This window comes from Anolis carolinensis, chromosome 1 (genome assembly GCF_035594765.1).
Source record: "Anolis carolinensis isolate JA03-04 chromosome 1, rAnoCar3.1.pri, whole genome shotgun sequence".
Lineage (NCBI taxonomy): Eukaryota > Metazoa > Chordata > Lepidosauria > Squamata > Dactyloidae > Anolis > Anolis carolinensis.
The window spans coordinates 305,927,935-305,948,881 of NC_085841.1; the positions used below are offsets into that span (position 1 = coordinate 305,927,935).

The 20,947-nt window shown below is 42.0% G+C and overlaps 1 protein-coding gene across 2 annotated transcripts; it reads right to left on the reverse strand.

The window, feature by feature from the left end:
• Nucleotides 1-6,501: 6,501 nt before the first annotated feature.
• On the reverse strand, nt 6,502-20,902 carry LOC100557184 (retinol dehydrogenase 12). 2 transcript variants are annotated; one of them, XM_003224872.4, is made up of 7 exons: nt 20,767-20,902; nt 15,418-15,536; nt 13,998-14,153; nt 11,716-11,820; nt 10,688-10,897; nt 7,367-7,556; nt 6,502-7,066 (listed from the first exon to the last, which is right to left on the reverse strand). In XM_003224872.4, the coding sequence occupies exons 1-7, from the start codon at nt 20,850-20,852 to the stop codon at nt 6,964-6,966; spliced, it is 969 nt and encodes a 322-aa protein (XP_003224920.1). In that variant the 5' UTR covers nt 20,853-20,902; the 3' UTR covers nt 6,502-6,963. The 2 variants fall into 2 exon arrangements, with proteins under 2 accessions (XP_003224920.1, XP_062824113.1); XM_062968043.1 differs by lacking the exon at nt 15,418-15,536.
• Between the last annotated feature and the right edge of the window lie 45 nt (nt 20,903-20,947).

Genomic DNA, 20,947 nt, shown 5'->3' on the forward strand with positions numbered 1-20,947 from the left:
AGAAAACACTGAAAGGGTTTGGTGGGCATTGACCTTGAGTTTGGGAGTTGTAGTTCACCTACATCCAGAGAGCACTGTGGATTTGAAACAATGATGGATCTGGACCAAACTTGGCACGAATACTCAATGTGCCCAAATGTGGACACTGGTGGAGTTTGGGGGAAATAGACCTTGTCATTTGGGAGCTGTAGTTGCTGGGATTTATAGTTCACCTACAATCAAAGAGCCTCTGGAACCCAACCAATGATAGAATTGAGCCATACTTCCCACACAGAACTCCCATGACCAACAGAAAATACTGAAGGGACTTGGATTTCTGAGACGATCAGAAATATGTGTTTTCTAATGGTCTTTGGCAATCCCTCTGAAACCCCCTCGCAACCCCACCCCCTCCCCGGGTCCCAACACCCAGGTTGAGAAACATTCTCTCTTACTTACAAGGTATAATGTACATGGAGTATACACGGGGTAAAGACACAATATTGATGCATTGTAACTCCTATTTCATTTGTTGAGAACGTGGCTGATCTGCTATGGACATTTCTATGCAATACATTGTTTTGTAACACTCCAGCAATTCCAGTTTCTTGCACTAAATGAAACGCAGCTGCCTTCTTACAAAATACAGTCCAATGGTAATCAGTGTAGGACCCTTTTCTACACTGCTGTATATCCCAGGATCTGATCCCAGATTATCTGCTTATCCCAGATTATATGGCAGTGGAGGGAGCCCCTGGTGGCGCAGTGAGTTAAACCACTGAGCTGCTGAACTTGCTGACTGAAAAGTCAGCGGTTCGAATTTGGGGAGCGGGGTGAGCTCCCACTGTTAGCCCCAGCTTCTGCCAACCTAGCAGTTCAAAACATGAAAATGTGAGTAGATCAATAGGTACTGCTCCAGCGGGAAGACAGCGGTGCTCGCTGCAGTCATGCCGGCCACATGAACTTGGAGGTGGCCGGACAATGCCGGCTCTTCTGCTTAGTAATGGAGATGAGCACCAAACCCAGAGTGGGACACGACTAGACTTAATGTAAGTGTAAATATTTACTTTACTCATGGCAGTGGAGACTCAAGCCCTATCTACACTGCCATTTAAAATTCAGATTATCTGCTTTGAACTGGATTATATTATTTGACACTGCCATATAATCCAGATTATAAAAGCAGATAATCCACATTATCTGATTTGAACTGGATTATATGTGTCTACACTTCCAGATAATCTGGGATAAAAATATAATCTGGGACAAGAAGATAATCTGAGATCAGATCCTAGGATATAGGGCAGTGTAGATCCAGCCTCAGTTACCCCCTATATTCAATATCATCTTTAAAAGAAAGAGTCACTTTCAGGAGCAATGCTGTTATTGTGGTACTGTCATTGATTTCTAGAATTCACATTATTGTAAAACTACTTTATATACTCGAGTATAAGATGACCTGAATATAAGACGAGGCATCTAATTTTACCACAAAAACTGGGAAAACTTATTAACTCGAGTATAAGACAAGAGTGGGAAATGCAGCAGCTACGGGTCAATTTCAAAAATAAAAATAGATATTAATAAAATTGCATTATTTGAGGCATCAGTAGGTTAAATGTTTTTGAATATTTATATAAAACTGTAATTTAAGATAATAATAAGACTTTAATAAGATAAGACTGTCCAACTCTGAATACCTATATAGCCGACCTGAATAGAAGCCGGCCAGGACCCTCACTCGAGTATAAGCCGAGGGGAGATTTTTCAGCCCTAAAAAAGGGCTGAAAAACTAGTCTTATTCTCGAGTATATACAGTAACTACCTAATCAGATGGAGTACTTTCCTTATTGTATGCTGCTTGTTCTCGTCATTCAGGAGCCCATTACACGACGCACATGTACTTATGGTCAGGCTCCATCCAGAAAGGGAAGAGCTATACAGGAGCCTCTCCATGTTGCCTTACCAACATTGGCGGGAAACTGGGTGGTGACGCTTCCCCCATGGGATAGGGGTCTCTGTAAATCATGCAATGTGGGGCGTGGAACAATGGGTTCCCCACACGCCCCACGCTGAGAGCCTATGGATTCGCCACGATGCATGGCAAATCCATGGGTCTTTGGGATAAGGTTCTAAGACCCCTTCTACACTGCCATATAATCCAGATTATCAAATCAGATAATCCACATTATCTGCTTTGAACTTGATTATAAGAGTCTATACTGTATAATCCAGATAAAAACAGATAATCAGGATTTTCTATGGCAGTGTAGGTGCCTAATATCTATGCTGGAAACTGGGAGTACAGAACATGTTCGGTTAGGAAAGATGGTGATCTTCTGTTATGAAAGTGGTTGCATTGGAAAACATTCACATGCAAATATTTGTTTGCATACTTATGTTCAAACATGTATGGTGTAATAGTCTGAGATTAGGGCTCTGGGAGATTATGGTTCACATCCCCACTTTGCCATAGAAACCTAGTGACTGGCCTTGGGCCGGTGACACTCTTTCAGACTGGATCTACCTAGCTTCTTTCTCCCATTCCATATATTCCCAATTCCCATTCCCCATTCCAATGGAGCTCCATCCACAAGACGGGGTGAAAGTATCCTAGGATGCTAAAGTCCCCCCAGGTAATGAGGTCCTGAGTCAGCACTGGTAAATTCATCCCTTTGTGGAATGTCCCTTGATGTATCCACAGATCATATCAAAATACATGATCTTGACCCCCTTAAAACTGCCTTTGACTTAACCATGAGGTCTACTTAGGCCCCTTCTACACTGCCATATAATCCAGATTATCAAAGCAGAAAATTTGAACTGGATTATATGAGTGGATTTTATTTGGCAGTGTACAAGGGGCCTAAGTATATACAGTATAAAAAGTAATCCTGTTGTTTTCTGCGCTGCTGAAATCTGGCTCTACTACTTAAAGAGCAGGAGATCCATATGTGGCAGGGAGGGAATATCAATTCCAGTGAAATGAGCTGTTTGATCAGTAGGTGCATCCCAATGGATGTAGCCAACTTTTTTTTTTTTGACTTATTCATAACTTAGGAATGCAGACATAATGTGTAGAAATGGTATGAAACTTTTCTTTTAAAATTTATTTTAAGTCAAGGCAAAAAGAAATGTATACTTTGAAATAAATATGTTTCTAAAAGACAGTGCTCACTTGTTATAACTACCTTAATAATAATAATAATAATAATAATAATAATAATAATAATAATAATACAATTTTATTTCTAACCCGCCCTCTCTCCACGAAGGGACTCAGACTAATCTAGAACTGTATCACACAATAGATTTATTGCACTGGTGCAATGTGACTTTATCAAACAATGTATTTGTTGCACCATTCTTTCCTGATCACACAACATCAGGAACCTCCCTTTGTTGCACTGCATTTCCATTGGATTGCATCTTTTCATTGACCTTATGCCAGAGGGAGGAGGAAAGGGCTCAAGGCTCTCATCTCTTACTTTGCAGGGATGTGGGGCCAACAGTAGGCACCTGGGTAGTGGGACCCCAAGGAAAAACATTAGCTGGCCCTAGTTAGCCCCCTCTCATTCCTCTTCCTGCACAGGAAGAGGATTTCTTAGAAACATTTTCTTCTACTCTTCCCTATCTGATTCCTACCCCAGGGCTCCTTGTGGCATCCCAACCTCCTCCTCCTTCCTCCATCCTTCCTGCCCCACAGTGTCCCCAACAGTGCTCGATGCCCCTCCTACCCCTCTCCCTTCTGCCCTTGGCTCCTCAACCACCTCAGGATGTAGCTTTTCAGCCTGCCATCACCAGTGACAGCTTGAGTAACCATGCCCCCTTGGCTGCCACTGCCATCATACAGGCCCCCTTATGAGAAGTCCTGGGAGTCATGTTGGGTTATCTAAGCAATCATGCATGCATTTTCAATGTGGGATGGTTTATGTAGTTAGTTATGTTTGTTGCTTAGTAACCTGAAGCCAAGCTGCATTCCAGAGTTGATGACACCATTTAGGGGTTTTTGCATATGAAATGAGAAATGGGAATATCCTTTCTGGGGACACACGTGAAGTGATGTACAGATGTCTCTTCCTGTCTCCTCCTTCTTCGTGCCTGCCTGACCATGCCATGCCATACTGATGTTCCTGTTTGTTAAGAGAAATGTAGTATCTTGAACTGATTTTTCTTTTGGAACTAAGATGTTTTTACCTGTATGACCATCATCATACAAGATTGTGAGCAAACATATTTTTGCTATTTTATTTTGATGTCTCTGATGTTTATTTTAGGCACATAACCTTTTAAAGGGAAAGGGAGGCTGGATATTTTGTCTTATTGTTTATTTTTCTTTTTACCTGTACTTCTCGTCAAGAAACTTCTGACTGGTGAGGGCCATTATTGCCATCGTGACAGACATCCATCCAGTGGTGCCTAATCCATATAATTTCCTTTCCACTATATCACCTTCTTGTGCCTACTTCACTGTTCTTGACCTTAAATATGTTTTTTTTCTGTATTCCCCTTCATAAGGATAGTCAGGAGATCTTTGCCTTAGAGTGGGAATGCCCATCATTGTCTCTCATGGAGGCTGCTGCTGCCATCAGTAAAGAACTCCAGATCTGCATCCGCAGGGGCTGGTCCTTGAGATCATGGTGGCTGGAGTAGACCTTGCCACACAGTCATGGGGCTCTTCATCTTCCTCATTGTTCTGCTTGGTTGGCATCACGGTGATTGGGTTGAGGCAGATGGTGGCGGCGAGGATAATGTCTCCCTGGTCCAGTAGGATGGCATTGTACTTGGTCAGCTGACCTGCTGACAGCCAGTTCATCCCTTTCATGTCCAAGGCTGTTGCTGCCACCGGCCTTTTGGTGTTGCCCAGTGGTTGGGTCAACACCCCCGCTGCCACCCACAAGCATTCATGTACATAAAGGAAAAATGGCTTCATCATGTTTGGGAATCCCAGGGCAGAGGCTGTCATGAGAGCTTTCTTATTGGCATCAACGGCAGTCCATGTCAGGGCAGAATCTGGCCCGCTGGTGGCCTCTGGATAAATGTCCAAAATTTGGGATCCAGATCCTGCAGAAGCCTGCCATACCCAGAAAACCTTTCAGTTGCTTTTTAGTCCTTGGCACCTGGACCTGGCAGATGACTTCCTTGTCCCTGGAAGATGTCAAAGTCCAAGTACTGCACAGTTGTTCCACAGACTTTGGCCTTCTTCTTGGACACCTTGAAGCCAGCTTCGTCGAGGAAGTTGGGGAGGCTGATGGTGGGTTTCTTGCAGGTCTCCAACTGGTTGGCCCCACTGAGAAGATAGTCTACGTACTGAAGAAGGATGACTTGGTCACGATCTGGCCATTTCTCCAGCTCCAATGCCAATGCCAACCCAGAGTGTGGGGCTGTTCTTGAAGCCCTGGGGCAAAACCTGTCAGCAGTCTTGAACATGATGAGCCATCTCTGCACATTCCCACTCAAAGGCAAAGATCTACTGATTATTCTTATAAAGAGGAATACAGAAAAAGATCTTTAAAGTCAGGAACAAGACAGAATGATGGAAAGAATGATTGCTTAAAAGTTTGGTAGGTGCCCATGATTTTCTGCATCCGTGAAAATGACTTAAGAGAACAGAGTTATCATGTAACTTGGAACAGAAGGATTTTCTACTTTGTTTTTTATCATGGATATTTTTGTAGAGACTGGAGGCATCTGTGCTGATCAAAGAACGTTTTGTATGAGTGAGCTGTTCATTATGGTATACTTTGACTCTTCCAGTGAAAAAATTGTAGTACTGAATATACATGGCTGTTCTTACACAGAGAGAGTGTGTACACAACTCAAATTTTTCATACAGAATTTCTCCATGTGTAGTTACTAATACATGGGGGATTTTCAGCAGTATGCTTTGCTCTTTTTTAAAGGACAGTAGAATCAAATATCGTATGCAGTGATCAACACAGGATTTGCGTTTACTCTAGCTCATCAATTTCTTAGTTATCTTTCAAGATAAGTCTCCCAAGGCCATTTACAGCTTATATCTCAATCTGGTAAGGTAAAGGTAAAGGTTTCCTCTGACGTTAAGTCCAGTCATGTCTGACTCTGGGGGTTGGTGCTCATCTCCATTTCTAAGCCGAAGAGCTTAGAAACTCTAAACTGCATGGAGCTCTGTGACCTTCCCGCTAGAGAATCCCGCTATTGATCTACTCGCATTTGCATGTTTTCGAACTGCTAGGTTGGCAGGAGCTGGAGCTAACAGTAGGCGCTCAAGCCGCTCCCGGGATTTGAACCTGGGATCTTTCGGTCTGCAAGTTCAGCAGCTCAGTGCTTTTTAACGCACTTCACCACCGGGGCTCCAATCTGGTAAATTCCCAGAGAATTCTAGATGTGAGTAAAGAGATTGGATAAGATCTGTGTGTCCCTGCTTATATCATGCACACAAACTTATCTGTGTCTTGACCTAAGGGGACACATCCCACATGACTCTAATATGTAGAGTTAAAAATCCCAGCTTTGTTCTCGTAATAAATGCTATAGCTACTATAAGCATTACTCCTTTATTGAAGAACCCTGCTCTTTATGGGTTAAAGAATGCCAACAACACATGCAGGAAACCTCTGACCCCTGAAGACAGCTCCACCCTGGTTCCTAACTTTCTGTAAATCTTGCCTGCTCCTCAAGAAAAAAAATGTATGCTTTGATCACTAGCCCATTAGAGACAAAACTCTTCTTTGATCAGACCTAACCAAAAATCAGGGAAAATATTCCCTACCTATAGATGTGTTGGGTTTGAAAATCATACCAACAGAAGTTTTCCAAGTCTTTGTGCTTTAGACACTATTCTTTAGACACTATTCTTCAGTTAGAAACAAGCATCTTGTACACAAACTCAGACAGAAACAACCCTACATGTCTAAATCCTTAAACGCTTCCATTTTTCTATGTCTTGAGTGAGCATGAGATATTTGGGCTTCAGCTCTGCCAAAGATAAGAGCCATCCACGATTTAGTCCCACTGGATGCCTAAGAGTTTACAGCTGACATCCCAAAGCTTCTTTGCTGTTTCATCATCACGTCCTTCAGGCGATATGTAGGCTGGTTTACAGTCACTGTGACAAAAAGGTGAAAGTTTGCATTAGGAAATTTAGATTGCATTAGCATCGTTCAAGCTAGGCCTAACTCCCTGTGATATAGGAGAAATACAACTTTAATGTCACATTCATCCCAAAGTGTTTATAACATAATGGCTTTACAGTGCATTATCTTCTTGCAATTCTCTTTCAAAATGCTTATACGGGTTCTATTGACTGCAAAAACTGACTGAAGTAGCACTTGTGTGATCATTCTTTTTCCTTTTGAAATCTGTTTTTATCTTTGAATTCAGGGTCAGTCTTTAAACCTCAAGTTACCTGAAATATTTCCCACTCACTGACTCCAGCTCCTCTGCCACCGCACAGTAGACACTGGTCTGGGCTCCTTCCTGAGCTGTCTTCAAAAAGAAGGTCAGCAGCTTTCCCAAAAAAATCATTATAGCGGAATGACGGACCAATTCAGTGATAACAGCGCCTGGATGCAAAGCATTGGCTGTAACTCTGGTACCTATGGGAAAGGAATGATGCATGCAAACATTAAGCACACTAAAATATCTTCATTTTGGAAAAAGCAAAAAGGGTGCTCTTGCAATCTCTCAGCAGCTTTCAATACCATCAACATGGTATCCTTCTGGAGTGTGGGGGAGGCTGGAAATCAGAGGCACTGTATTGCAGTGGTTCCAGTCACACCTCTCAGGCAGGTTCTTGATAGTAGCGCTTAGGGATAGCTGCTACTAAAAAAAAGGAGCTGTTATATGGCATCCACAGGGTGCCATTCTATACCCAATGCTCTTTCATATTTACATTAAATCATTGGGAGAGATCATCCAAATATATTTCTCCATGCCTTCAAAAACAGCCTCAACTAAGGATAGCATGTCTCCTGTGAATGAATGTCTGGAAGAGGTAATGGGCTGGATGAGGAAAAGCAAATTGAAACTGAATCCAGAGAAGACAGAGGTGCTTGCCATTAAGGGTCTTAATCTAGGATTGGAGGTGTGTCAACTACTTCTGGATGGGGTTACACTTCTCCTGAAAGACTGTGTCCGCAGCTTGGGAGTGCTCCTGGAGCCATCTCTCCAAATATCAGCCCAGATTGATGTGATGGTCAGCAGTTCTTACTACCAGCTTCAGCTGATGCAGCCCTTCCTCAATTTAGAGGAAGTTGGTAGTGTAACGCTAGTAAACTCAAAGCTGGGCTTCTACAATGAACCTTACATTTGGCAGTCTCTGTACCAAGTTCGGAAACTCAAATTAGTTCAAAACATTAGCCAGACTAGTTACAGGAACATCTAGGAGTGAGCATATTACCCCTATATTAAAGTTTCTGGGCAAAGTACAAGGTGTTGGTACTCTAGCTTGTCAGAACCAGACTAGTGGCCATCATCCAGAGGACATTTTCAGCAGCTGCTCCAAGACTATGGAATGACAGGCCAGAAAAGATTCGACAGCTAAATCAGCGACTCGAATTTAAGACACAACTGAAGACCCATCTCTTCTGGCAGGCCTACCGAGTCAATGTTAAGCTTGAATTTTTGTCTGCATTTCGTGAGTGGATTTTAATTTTTATTTAACTCTGTGTATCTTGTTGTATATATTTTAATAGTGTTTTATCTCTTGTTTTAATAATGTTGTACCCAAAAAACAGAAAACAGATGCTTTGTTGTTGTTAGTCTGAATTATAGCACTCCCTGAAAGTGTACAATTGATCCCTGGAAGTTTGGGTCGGATGCCCTGACAAATTCTTGAACATCCAGCACCTCCTCCATAATGACATGATGGCAACAGTCTTGGACAGCAAAGGCTCCCAAAGTGACCCATTTAAGGGATGTGTTATTCCCCAACCTTGTTTTCTATTTTCATTGCAATGATACTGCCCCTTGCTGATGGGAATCTTCCCACCGAAATGAAAATCATGTATCGAATAGATGGCAAACTATTTAACTTTAGCAAACTGAAAGCCAAAACCAAAGTCATAATAACATCTGTTATAGAACTCCAATGAGCTGATGATAATGCAGTCTGTGCTCATTCAGAAGACCTACAAGCCACTCGAAACACATTTGCAGAAGCAAATGAAACACTTAGCCTCTCAGTAAACATCAAGAAAACCAACGTGCTCCTTCAGCAGGTACCAGCCAATCCCTCTGCAATGCCAGAAATACAGCTTAATGGTGTAATGTTAGAAAACATTGACCATTTCTGCTACCTCAGCAGCCACCTCTCAACAAAAGTCAACATTGACACCGAAATACAACACCACCTGAGCTCTGAGAATGCAGCATTTTTCCAAATGAAGCAGAGATTTGTAAGGAGACCAAGATGCTTGTTTATGAAACTACTGTCCTCCCAATCCTGTCATGCACGTGATGAGACTGTCTACAGAGGTCACACTCCAATTCTGAAATGATTCCATCAGCGTTGCCTCCAAAAAACACTGCAAATCTCTTGGGAAGTCAGGTGAACAAATGACAGTGTTCTGGAAGAAGCAAAAACCACCAACACTAAAACAATGATCCTCCACCATCAATTCCGCTGGACTGGCAATTTTATCCAAATGCCCGGTCACCGCCTCCCAAAGCAGTTACTTTACTCACGCCTCAAAAACAGGAAATGGAATGTTGATGGACAGGAAGAGATTTAAAGATGGTTTAAAGCTAACCTTAAAACTGTGACATAGACACCGAGAATGGGGAAGCCCTGGCCCTTGAGAGTTCTAATTGGAGGTCAGCTGTTACCAACAGTGCTGTGGAATTCGAAGAGGCACAAATGGAGGACGAAAGGGAGAAACATGTCAAGAAGAAAGCACGTCAAGCTAACTCTTGTCAGGAGCACCTTTCATCTGGAAATTAATGCCCTCATTGCAAAAGAACATGCAGATCAATAATAGGTCTCTACAGTCACCTATGGACCCACCGCCAAGACCCTACACTTGGAAGACAATCATACTCGGCCATAAGGGATCACCTATGATTATGAGCAGTCCCCGAAAGTGTACAATTGGTCCCTGGAAGTTTCACAAGTTGATGATGATAATAATAATAATAATACATACATACATACATATAGAACTTGTTTGCTGTGTCATACTATGTCTTTCTGTCAATAATAATAATAATAATAATAATAATAATAATAATAATAACACTTTATTTATATTCTGGCCTCTCTCCCCAAGGAGTCTCACAGTGGATTACAACAAAAGATGGCTAACATTCAATATTGATATAAGATAATTGAACCCATGTTAAGGACCACTGTACTTCCATGAATGTGATTTTCTACCCAAGACAGGCTGCATTACTTGCAACAGATCTACACACTGAAGGACACTTAGTTGGGATATTATGTGGCTGACTCCTTAGGACATCTATGGTAAGCCTTCCTAATCAAGGATGTTCTAAGTATTAACAGCAACAGGAGCCCAGTCTTGTATTCAGTCTGGCAACCTTAGCTCCAATCACGTTTTGCAGGTCTATTTAGAATAAAGAACAATTGAAGAAATGACATACTTTAAACCTCACCCACCATTTCTCCCCAAATCCCTGTTTTTCACAATGTAAAGCTATGTTCTGCAAAGTAAGGCTATTGTTCTTTGAGAAATAGTGGACAAGTGACCACTGCAGGTTTCCAGCTCACCTTGCAGTCGTCTGGCCAGCTCCCGGGTAAAAAGGATACTCGCCAGCTTGCTGTTGCAATAGGCCTTATTCCCGTTATAGCTCTTCTCGCCTTGGAGGTTCTCAAAGTGAATACTCCCTCTACGATGACCCAAGGAGGACACGTTGACTATTCGGGATGGTGCAGATTGCTTCAGGCACTCAATCAGTAGAAATGTTAAAAGAAAGGGCCCTACAAAGAGGGAAATAATAAGACTTTGGATACAGTAAAACTGTTTAGGTCTGGAAGAAAGCAGGCTTGCATCCCAAATATATCTGTGCATTGCACTAGTGAAAAACAGGATTTCTGAAAAATGTTATATAGGGTTGAAGAGCCATCTTGGGCTATAAAGCAGAGGTGGGTATACATTTCCTTTTTAAATGTATAGTGAATCAGATGCAATTGTCACTGTGTGTGTGGGATTGTGTGAGACTTTTGTTCCCAACAATAAGGAGTAAGACACAGAATTAAAACCCACAATAAGGTATTAGACTCATCCTAATGAGCTCTATAACTATATCAAAGCCAAACCACTGAACATGGCCATACAGCCTGGAAACCACACAACACTCCAAACCACTGAGCTTCTGCATTAGCTGGACTGGTACATTTGAAGAAGAGCTTGTGGACCAAGCACACTGGACATCCCTATCTTAAGCTAATCAGCCACATTGTTAACTCTGGGCATATTAGTTTCTACAGCAACTTCTCCTTGTCATTCTATGATAGCAAGTGAGGAGACAAGCCTCCCAGATTAGAAGATGACACCATACCCACAAGACCAATTTTGTCTACCCACATCCCCAAAAATATGGAATTTTCTACCGGTAGTTCTTTCAAGGCCTTCTGGCAGAAGTAATTTATTTTAATCGGTTTCACTATTTCATGACACACTAAGGAATGTCTCCCTCACAGATTGAGGAAGATTGTTCTGTACCAATTTGGGGAGGGGGGGTCTGTTTTGGTGAAAGGACAAAGCCATTCACTCAACACATTTTTCAGAACTTTACCAAGGTGATTGACTCCAAACTGCATTTCAAAGCCATCCACTGTCTTGGAATAGGGGCACATCATAACTCCAGCATTGTTAATGAGGATGTGAAGTTCTTTCTCTTCTGCAAGAAACAACACAAGGTACATTTAAAAAGGGGAAGCCTAAAAGAAAATCTCATATAGCCACAGGATCTACAGCTCACCTGTCCTCCAAAGCAGAGCTGTAGAACTGGTGACCACCCAGGTTTGATGAACTACTGTTCCCATAATCCCTCACGACTGGCCAAAAGTAATGGGACTTGGGTGGTGTATACCAGATTGAATTCCAAAGTGAGTTTTATCAAAGTCCTAGATGGTTATAATTCGAATCCATCCTGAACCCCAGTCTGGGAGAAAGGTGGATTATAAACAGACCAAAAGAATGCTTCGTCTACTTTGACTCTACTTCACTGCAATTGACTGTTTTTCTGACTGACTTAATGTAACTGAATTGGTATGGCAATTCCAATATATTTAAATTTATCTTTCTATAATGACTAGCATTGAGCTAAAGGCAGGAATTGCATTACAGAGTTTCATTATTTTTCAGGTCTATTGTTGCTGGTCTAGACCAAAGCTTCTTAAAGTATGACCCCCAGCAGGGTTGTCCTAACTATATGTTGGGGTCAACTTCCTATCCTTATTGCACATCTGCATCTCTTCTTTTTCTTTCTTTCTCTCTCTCTCACAAAAAAGCTCAAGAAGCGTTGATCGAGACACACTGCTCTCAGTCTTGACACTTGAAGAATTTGAATTTGAATTTCTGCCTTAAAGTAAACAGTGAAACTAAACACCCAAAACCCACAAACTCGGCCACAAAAGACATGGTCATCCCCGCTGTGTTTAGACATCAAAACCAAAAAAAAAAAAAATCAAAAAATCAAACTGGAAGTCACTCAAAAACCCCCAAAAACGAAAACTGCCCTGTGCGCATGTGCAAAGTAGCCCCCACCCTTGGATGACATACATGCTGGGGCCAGCGGATTGTGTAATGCAAGGGAGGAGGACAATAGGCCTAAACAACCACATCCGGCAAGTGAACGAGGCAGAGGAAAAAAGGGTGAAGGAAAGCTTTCCCCTTTTCAAGCTTTTAAAAACTTATTTTCTTGGAATTCAGTCAAGGACTTTGTGAAAATGATATAACGTGAACGCAGGCAGGAGAAGGGAGGGAGAGCGAACAACAACTCCCACAATCCCTAAACGGCTATTTGGGGCTATGGCAGTGGTAGTCCAAATAGGGGCCCATTTTGTCAGAAAACTGCTTGACTGTGCTTAAAGAAACGGCCTTGCAGCCCTTCCGTGGGCGTCTGGTAAGCAAAATTCCCTGAAGGTAATTTACTCACCATATTTTTAACAATGTTGTACATTAAAACAAAGTTGCTGTACACTGAACCACCAAAAAGCAACAGTGCCACTCTCTCTGCCATCCATGTGGACAATTTTGGAGCATTTTTAAGTTCAGCATTCTGGGTAAAGGATATCCAACCTGTATCGGCTGTTGCTTCTTACAAAAAAAAAAATCATTTTCCAGAAACTTCTTTTGGTGGCCTAAGATGACATTTTGAGATTTCTGGATGATAGCAACCATTTATAAATGTTAAGACAAATTAAATTGAACTAAGAAATTGGCTGAATTTGTTTATGAATGAACCGCATTAACATTAATAGCTGCAAACAGAATTCCTTGAAACAATAATCTGAGAACTCAGGTTATCATAGCAAAAAATTAAACCTCAGGAAAAGATTTCTGAAACAGAGGATACATCAAACCATCAGCCAAAGATCGTGACATTTCAAATGAACGTATCAAAATTTATCATTCAGTTTTTTCAAACTTGTGCTGGGCAAACTTCTTCATAAACTCATTTACACTCAACAATTATGAAGGATGTTCCAAGAATATGCTTTTTTAATGTTTTAGGGAGAGTCTATCTAATCAAATCATTGGATGTAAAAATTAGGGTGTGTCCTCATTAGCAGGAGACATATTTACCCCTGGGGTATGGCAGTATAAACAGTATATTAAAAGAAGGCATTGTGATGCTAGCCGTGGACCCACTGGATATTGGTATATGTGCATGTAATTTTTAAAGATCCTAAATATATATACCTTTATATCAAAACAAAAGTACAACGTAAGTTCAAGCCAGGGATCACCTCCAGAATTGGTCCTACCCTTATTTAGCTATATCTTCAATCAATTTATCAGATAGAAACAGGCATCCAAAGGATCAAGATAAAGAGTGCATCTCTGACATACCTTCCTGGAAATTCTCAGCAAATTCTCGGATGGATTTGGTATCTGCTAAATCTAATTTCTTTGCAATAACTTGCTGGTTCCCTGTCTTGGTCCGGATTTCATTGGCTGCAGCCTCTGCTTTTTCCATATCCCTGCAAGCAAGAATGACTCTAGCACCTATAATAGGGCAATGTAAATTAAATGAGTTTGATGGAAACCATGTAGTTCAGAGATAGATTGGTCAGTTACATATCCTAAAAAAGAAAGAAAAAAACTTGTATGAAACGTTGTGTGCTACTTTATATGTAGGAATGCAAAAGCAGAAGATTGCTGAGAGGAGGAAAATTGAGAGGACTTGATTTTGTGTACAGAGCTTTTTGTGTTTTATATTGCCAAACCTGCAATCAGCCTTCCTGATTGTGGAAAGAAATCTCTGCTGTTCTTGCCTGTGTTTGCTATTCTAATCAGATACTAGCAGATTACTAAGATACTTAGAAAACTTCATTCGCTCATAGAGCACAACTCATTTTTCTAACAAAAACTTGGGATGCTAGCTGTCTCAAACTCCGGAACTGTGCTTGTCAATATTTCATGAAATTATACTACAGTATACAAGAAAAGTGGAGAATGTATGGTCCCACAAGTGTTGTTGAAGTACAACTTACATCAATCTTAACCATCTTTACTAGGGATGAGGAATAGTGAGAGCTGCAGATCATCATGTGCTGAGCCATATATTCTCCGTCATCCATTTCAAGTCGGAACATGTGCTATGCGCTCTTTTAAGTTAGGTTGCCATGCGGTCATTTGTACTTAGAACAGTCCAGCAGACAATTAAAATGCCCTGTATTTGAAGGGTTTCCCATTCAAAGCCTGATTTTAAAATAAAGAACCATTAGCCAGACAGGAAATCTGAAGTTGCCCATCAAATTTAGCTCCTGGACAGCAAACTCAACAAGCACATCTGGTCATTGCCTTCCTCACTTGGAAGAGATTATTTTCACCTTGCTTAAACAATGTATGGGACTCTAAATTATGATAGCAAATTGCTCCTCCTGATGGTGTCTAGAGAAGATTCACCTTGTGCATAATTGCGACTGGATCCAAGGTAACGCTTTGCCCAACCCTGTCTTAAGTAAATATAGGTTGGTGTTGTAGTTTCCAGAAAGTTAATTATTAGATAGATAGATAGATAGATAGATAGATAGATAGAGGGTAATATTTGATCATAACACATTATTTGACAGCCCAGAAAACTCACAACAACCCATTATTTGACTGTTTAGAAATAGCAAAAACAGTTCCTTGAAAAAAGTTAGTGAGGGCAACAGCTTTATTTGTGAGGGCAGTGAGGGCAACAACTTTATTTACATTTTTTGTATTTCTTGATTATCCTTTGTTACAGGGAATAACCTCTGATGGATGGGGGTGAACAACTTGCCTCTTCCTGCAAGGTCTTTGGCAGTCTCCTTCCCGATGCCTGTGTTGGCTCCTGTGATCACTACAACCTTCCCATTCAGCTTCGCTGTAGACGTACATTTGCCTCCTGCAAAATACTTCCTATTTTTTTAAAAAGATGCACTAATAAATCATGTTTCTCAGTTCTTAAGTATATATTGGGCATATATTTTCCAAAACAGTTCAAAATCTGAAATCCAAAATTATCTACACTTCTGCATTCTGACAGTTCAATATATACTGTACAAACTTTGATGCACTAAAATCTCTCTCTCTTTCTCTTGAAATCCAGGTATTCCAAAACTGAAAACATTTCTGGTCCCAAGCAAACAAGGAGCACTCAGCTTATATTTATTTATTTACTAGCTCTGCCCGGCCACACGTTGCTTTGGCTTATGGGAATCATTTGTTGACCAGGTGGAATAGCAGTGAATAGCCTTGCAGCCTCAAAGCCTGGCCGTTTTCTTTTTATGCAAATGAGCTGGAATACAATGGAATAGGTTTGCTGCTTGGAAGGCTGTATACTTCCATTCTAGGGGAATGGTTTTTTGGCCAATTTGAATTTAAATGAATAGCCTTGCTGCTTCAAAGCCTGGTCTTTTTCTATATAGGGGCATCCTTCCTTGGGCAGGTTGAATGGGACGGAGTAGCCTCATGGCTTCAAAACCTGAGGGTTTTCTATCTAGGAGAAATCTTGGTTGGCCAGGTTGAACAGCACTGAATAGCCTTGCTGCTTGAAAGCCTGGTCGCTTTCTACCTTGTGGAATTCTTATTTGGCCAGGTTGAATAGCAATAAATAGTCTCAGTGTGGCAAGTATGAATGCTGCAATTAGTCACCTTGATTAGCATTTAATTGCCTTGCAGCTTCAAAGCCTGGCTGCTTCCTGCCTGGGGAAATCCTTTGTTGGGAGGTGTTAGCTGGCCCTGGTTGTTTCCTTTCTGGAATTCCCCTGTTTTCAGAGTGTTGCTCTTTATTTACTGTCCTGATTTTAGAGATTATATTGTTCTGTATTATTATACCACAGTAATTTTAGATATTATATTTATAATCTTATATTATCTACTTAGAACTGGATTATATGAGACACCTTCTACACAACTATATATAATCCACACTGAACTGGATTATATGGCAGTGTGGACTCAAGATAATCCAGTTCAAAGCAGATACTGTGGATTATCCTGCCTTGGCATTCTAGGTTATATAGGTGTGTGGTAGGGCCTAGAATATACACTGCCATATAATCCAGTTCAAAATAGATCATCTGTATTTTATAGGCAGTGTGGAAGAGGCCTAACTGAACCCTGGCTGTCCTTTGGCCGAGGGGGTTGCTAGGAGACGAAGTGGGCGGAGCCTACCCTTATAACTGGCAGCAAGGGGAAAAAGAGTTCTTCCTCTTCCTCTAATTTGGACTTTATTTTTCTAGGTTTTGTTTGAAAGATATCTTTTGGATGACTATGTTTTTTGTGGCCAAATTTGGTGTGATTTGGTTTAGTGGTTTTGTTGTTTACTCCATAATAAAACGCACATTACATTTTTATATATATACTAACTTTGCCCGGCCATGCGTTGCTGCTTTCTACCTAGGGGAATCTTTGGTTAGTCAGCTTCAATAGTACAGAGTAGTATCGCTGCTTCAAAGCCTGGCTGCCTTCTACCAAGGTTAATCTTTTGTCTGGCTGAATTGGGCTGAATAGCCTTGCAGCTTCAATGCCCGGCTGTGTTATACCTAGGGGAATCCCTGTTTGGCGAGCTGGAGTAGCACCCTCAACCTTTGTAGGGGAATCATTGTTTGGCCAGCTTGAATTGCATTGAATAGTCTTGCAGCTTAAAAGCCTGGCCGCTTTCTACATAGGGCATCCTTGCTAGGCCAGGTTGGATGGGACAGAGTAGCCTCATGGCTTCAAAACCAGGGGGGTTTTCACCTAGGAGAAATCTTAGTTGGCCAGGTTGAATAGCACTGAACAACCTTGCTTCTTGCAAGCCTGGCTGTTTTCTACCTTGCGGAATCCTTGGTTGGGCAGTTTGAATAGCAATTAATAGTCTCAGTGTAGCAGGTATGAATGCTGCAATTAGCCACCTTGATTAGCATTTAATGGCCTTGCAGCTTCAAAGCCTGGCTGCTTTCTGCCTGGGGGAATCCTTTGTTGAGAGGTGTTAGCTGGCCCTGGTTGTTTCCTTTCTGGAATTCCCAATTTCCCTGCTTTCAGAATGTTGCTATTTGTTTACGGCCCTGATTTTAGAGATTATATTGTTCTGTATTATTATACCACAGTGATTATTATACATTATATTTATAATCTTATATTATTTGCTTAGAAGTGGATTATATAGGAGTGTGGACTGAAGATTATCCAGTTCAAAGCAGATACTGTGGATTATGTGCCTTGGCATTCTGGGTAATATAGCTGTGTGGAATGGCCTTGAGTCTACGCTGCCATATAATCCAGTTGAAATCAGATAATCTGTATTTTATAGGCAGTGTGTATGAGGCCTAAGTGCACTATGCCTGTGCCCTGGGCGCCATCTTGGCTGAGGGAGTTGCTAGGACACAAAGGGGGCGGGGCCTAAAGGCAGTTGGGGGGGGCTAAAGGCAGCAGAGCCTACCTTTCTAACTGGCAGTTAGTGGAAGAAAGGCTTTTCCTCATCCTCTATAATTTGGGCCATTTTTCTAGAGTTGTTTTTTTTTTTAATTGAAAGACATATTTTGGATGACTATGTCTTTTGTGGCCACATTTGGTGTGATTTGGTTCAGTGGCTTTGTTGTTTACTCCATAGTAAAATGCACATTACATTTTCATATATATAGATAGGTTTATTTACGGCACTGTTATGCCGCCTTTCTCAACCCCGGAGGGGACTCAAGGCAGCTTCACAACATGGCAACAATTCAATGCCTCTAAAACAGAGTACAAAAAAGAAGCATTTAAATAAAATAAAATATTAAAATACAATTAAAAACAATTAAAAGCATTTAACTTCATACAACAGGGTAATTCACATGATCCATAGGCGTAGTCTGGGCCGTTCCATTAGTCAGCTACACATCTTTCGTATCTATTATTGCACCAGATTTCCGAAGGCCTGGTCAAAGAGCCATGTCTTCACTTTTTTGCAAAAGGTCAGGAGGGAGGGGACTGATCTCATCTCCCTGAGGAGGGAGTTCCATAGCCAAGGGGCCACCACCGAGAAGGCCCTATCTCTTGTTCAAGCCAGTTGTGGCTGCGATATTTCAGATTAGCTCTTACAATAGAAAAGTGTGCAAGAAGTCATCCCCAATGGATCCTCAGGAGTCCTTTGCTTCTTCTGTCCAACCCTCCTTTGTAGCATTTTCTGAGATATGGAGGAACTGTTACAAGCAAGAAGAGCCAAGAAAACCTGCTTCCACCAGCCCAATCGGAGACACTGACATCAGGCTCCGATCCCTGTTTCACATAGCAAATACAAGTTAGCTCTGTGCTGCCTGCTGGAGGCCTTTCACACTACACAACTCTGAGTCTACTTTAATTGCCAAGGCAACATCCTATGAAATCCTGGTATTTGCACTTTAGTGAGGCACCAAAGGTTTCTGGAAGGGAATTTTAAGCTACCTCTTCTTAAACTGCAATTACTATAGCAGTCTTCTGTGACACTTAAGAAGAGCTACAAGAAAGGCTTTTTTTCTTCTAAGAAATTCAATCTGTTAAATGATTTGGGAAATTGTATTAGTTAATACCACAGTGGAGCCCCTGGTGGCGCAGCGTGTTAAATTGCTGAGCTGCTGAACTTATGGACCGAAAGGTCGCAGGTTCGAATCCAGGGAGCGGACTGAGCGCCTGCTGTTAGCCCCAGCTTCTGCCAACCTAGCAGTTAGAAAACATGCAAATGTGAGCAGAGCAATAGGTACCGCTTTGGTGGGAAGGTAACGGCGCTCCGTGCAGTCAAGCTGGCCACATGACCTTGGAGGCATCTACGGACAATGCCGGCTCTTCAGCTTAGAAATGGAGATGAGCACCAACCCCAGAGTCAGACACGACTGGACTTAATGTCAGGGGAAAACCTTTACCTAACACCACAAGGGCCTTGCATTGGTCCTTTAGACCCAAATCCCTATTCCCCTGAATAGAATCCTAGAGTTGGAAGGAACCACAAGGACCTTCCAGTCCATCCCCATTCTGCCAGGTAGGAACACACAATCAAAGCTCTCCTGACACATGGCCATCCAGCCTCTGATTAAAAACCTCAATGGAAGATTCCACCGCACTCCAGGGCAAAACACATGTTCTTATTACAAATACTTCCCCAAACAAAAACAGGATGGTTTGCATTCTTGGTATTTCAGCCTGTTAAAAATACAAAAAGCATTTGTGAGGCAAAAACTATCAATCGTGCCTTTATCCTCTGGATCTTGAACTTCATAACTGCCATTACAATGTGTTGTTGAAGGCTTTTGTGGCTGGAATCACTTGATTGCTGTGAGTTTTCTGGGCTGTATGGCCATATTCCAGAAGCATTCTGTCCTGATGTTTCACCCTCATCTATGGCAGGCATCCTCAGCGGTTGTGAGGTCTGTTAGAACTAGGCGGGTGGGGTTTATACACCTGTGGAATATCCAGAGTGGGAGAAAGAACTCTTGTCTGTTTGAAGCAAGTGAGAATGCTGCAATTGGCCACCTTGATTAGCATTGAGTGGCCTTGCAGCTTCAAAGCCTGGTTGGTTCCTTCCTTTCTTGGGAGGTGTTAGCTGGCCCTAATTGTTTCTTGTCTGCAATTCCCGTCTTTTGAGTATTGTTCTTTATTTACTGTCCTAATTTTAGAGGTTTTTTTAAATACTGGTAGCCATTTTTTGTTCATTTTCATGGTTTCCTCCTTTCTGTTGAAATTGTCCACATGCTTGTGGATTTCAGTGGCTTCTCTGAGGAATCTGACATGATAGATGTTGGAGTGCTCTTACCATGTATCAAAGGAACAACTGACCTCATAGGCAAGCTGATGAAGAAATACAACCTACAAACTATCTACAGACCCACTAAGAAAATCCAACAAATGCTATCTTCAGCAAAGGACAAGAGGGATCTTCTCACCTCTGCAGGAGTCTACCGTATACCATGCAGCTGTGGACAAGCCTACATTGGGACCCCCCAAACGCAGCACATAGGCAAGCATCATGAAGGCACTGCAGACTAACTCAACCAGAGAAGTCAGGCATAGTAGAGTACTTGAGTAATCAACCTGGACACAGCATATTATTTGAGAACTGCATTAATTCTAAAGTGTGGCTGCACACAAAGTGCCACCCCATAAAAGCCCCAAGTTGAGGATGGAGAGCGCCAGGGGTCCCTCTGCTTCCCACCTGATATAAGGCGCGGCCAGGAGGCCCAGCAAAGGGAGGGCGAGCGCGAGGCCCAGCGCGAGGGCGCATCCCGGGAAGTCTTGCATCTCAGAGGCTCCTGCCGCGCGCTCGGCCCGGAGGATGCTTTTGGAACACGCTTGGGGGCGGGGCCACGGGCAGGAGGCGTGGCCAGGCAGGGTAC

Coding starts and splice junctions, on each gene's coding strand:
- LOC100557184 (XM_003224872.4), bottom strand. CDS start 20,852: ATGCAAGACTTCCCGGGATGCGCCCTCGCGCTGGGCCTCGCGCTCGCC. Junction 7,557..10,687: donor GCTGGCCAGACGACTGCAAG/GTGAGCTGGAAA, acceptor CCTTTCCCATAG/GTACCAGAGTTACAGCCAAT. Junction 7,067..7,366: donor GTGAGTGGGAAATATTTCAG/GTAACTTGAGGT, acceptor TTTTTGTCACAG/TGACTGTAAACCAGCCTACA.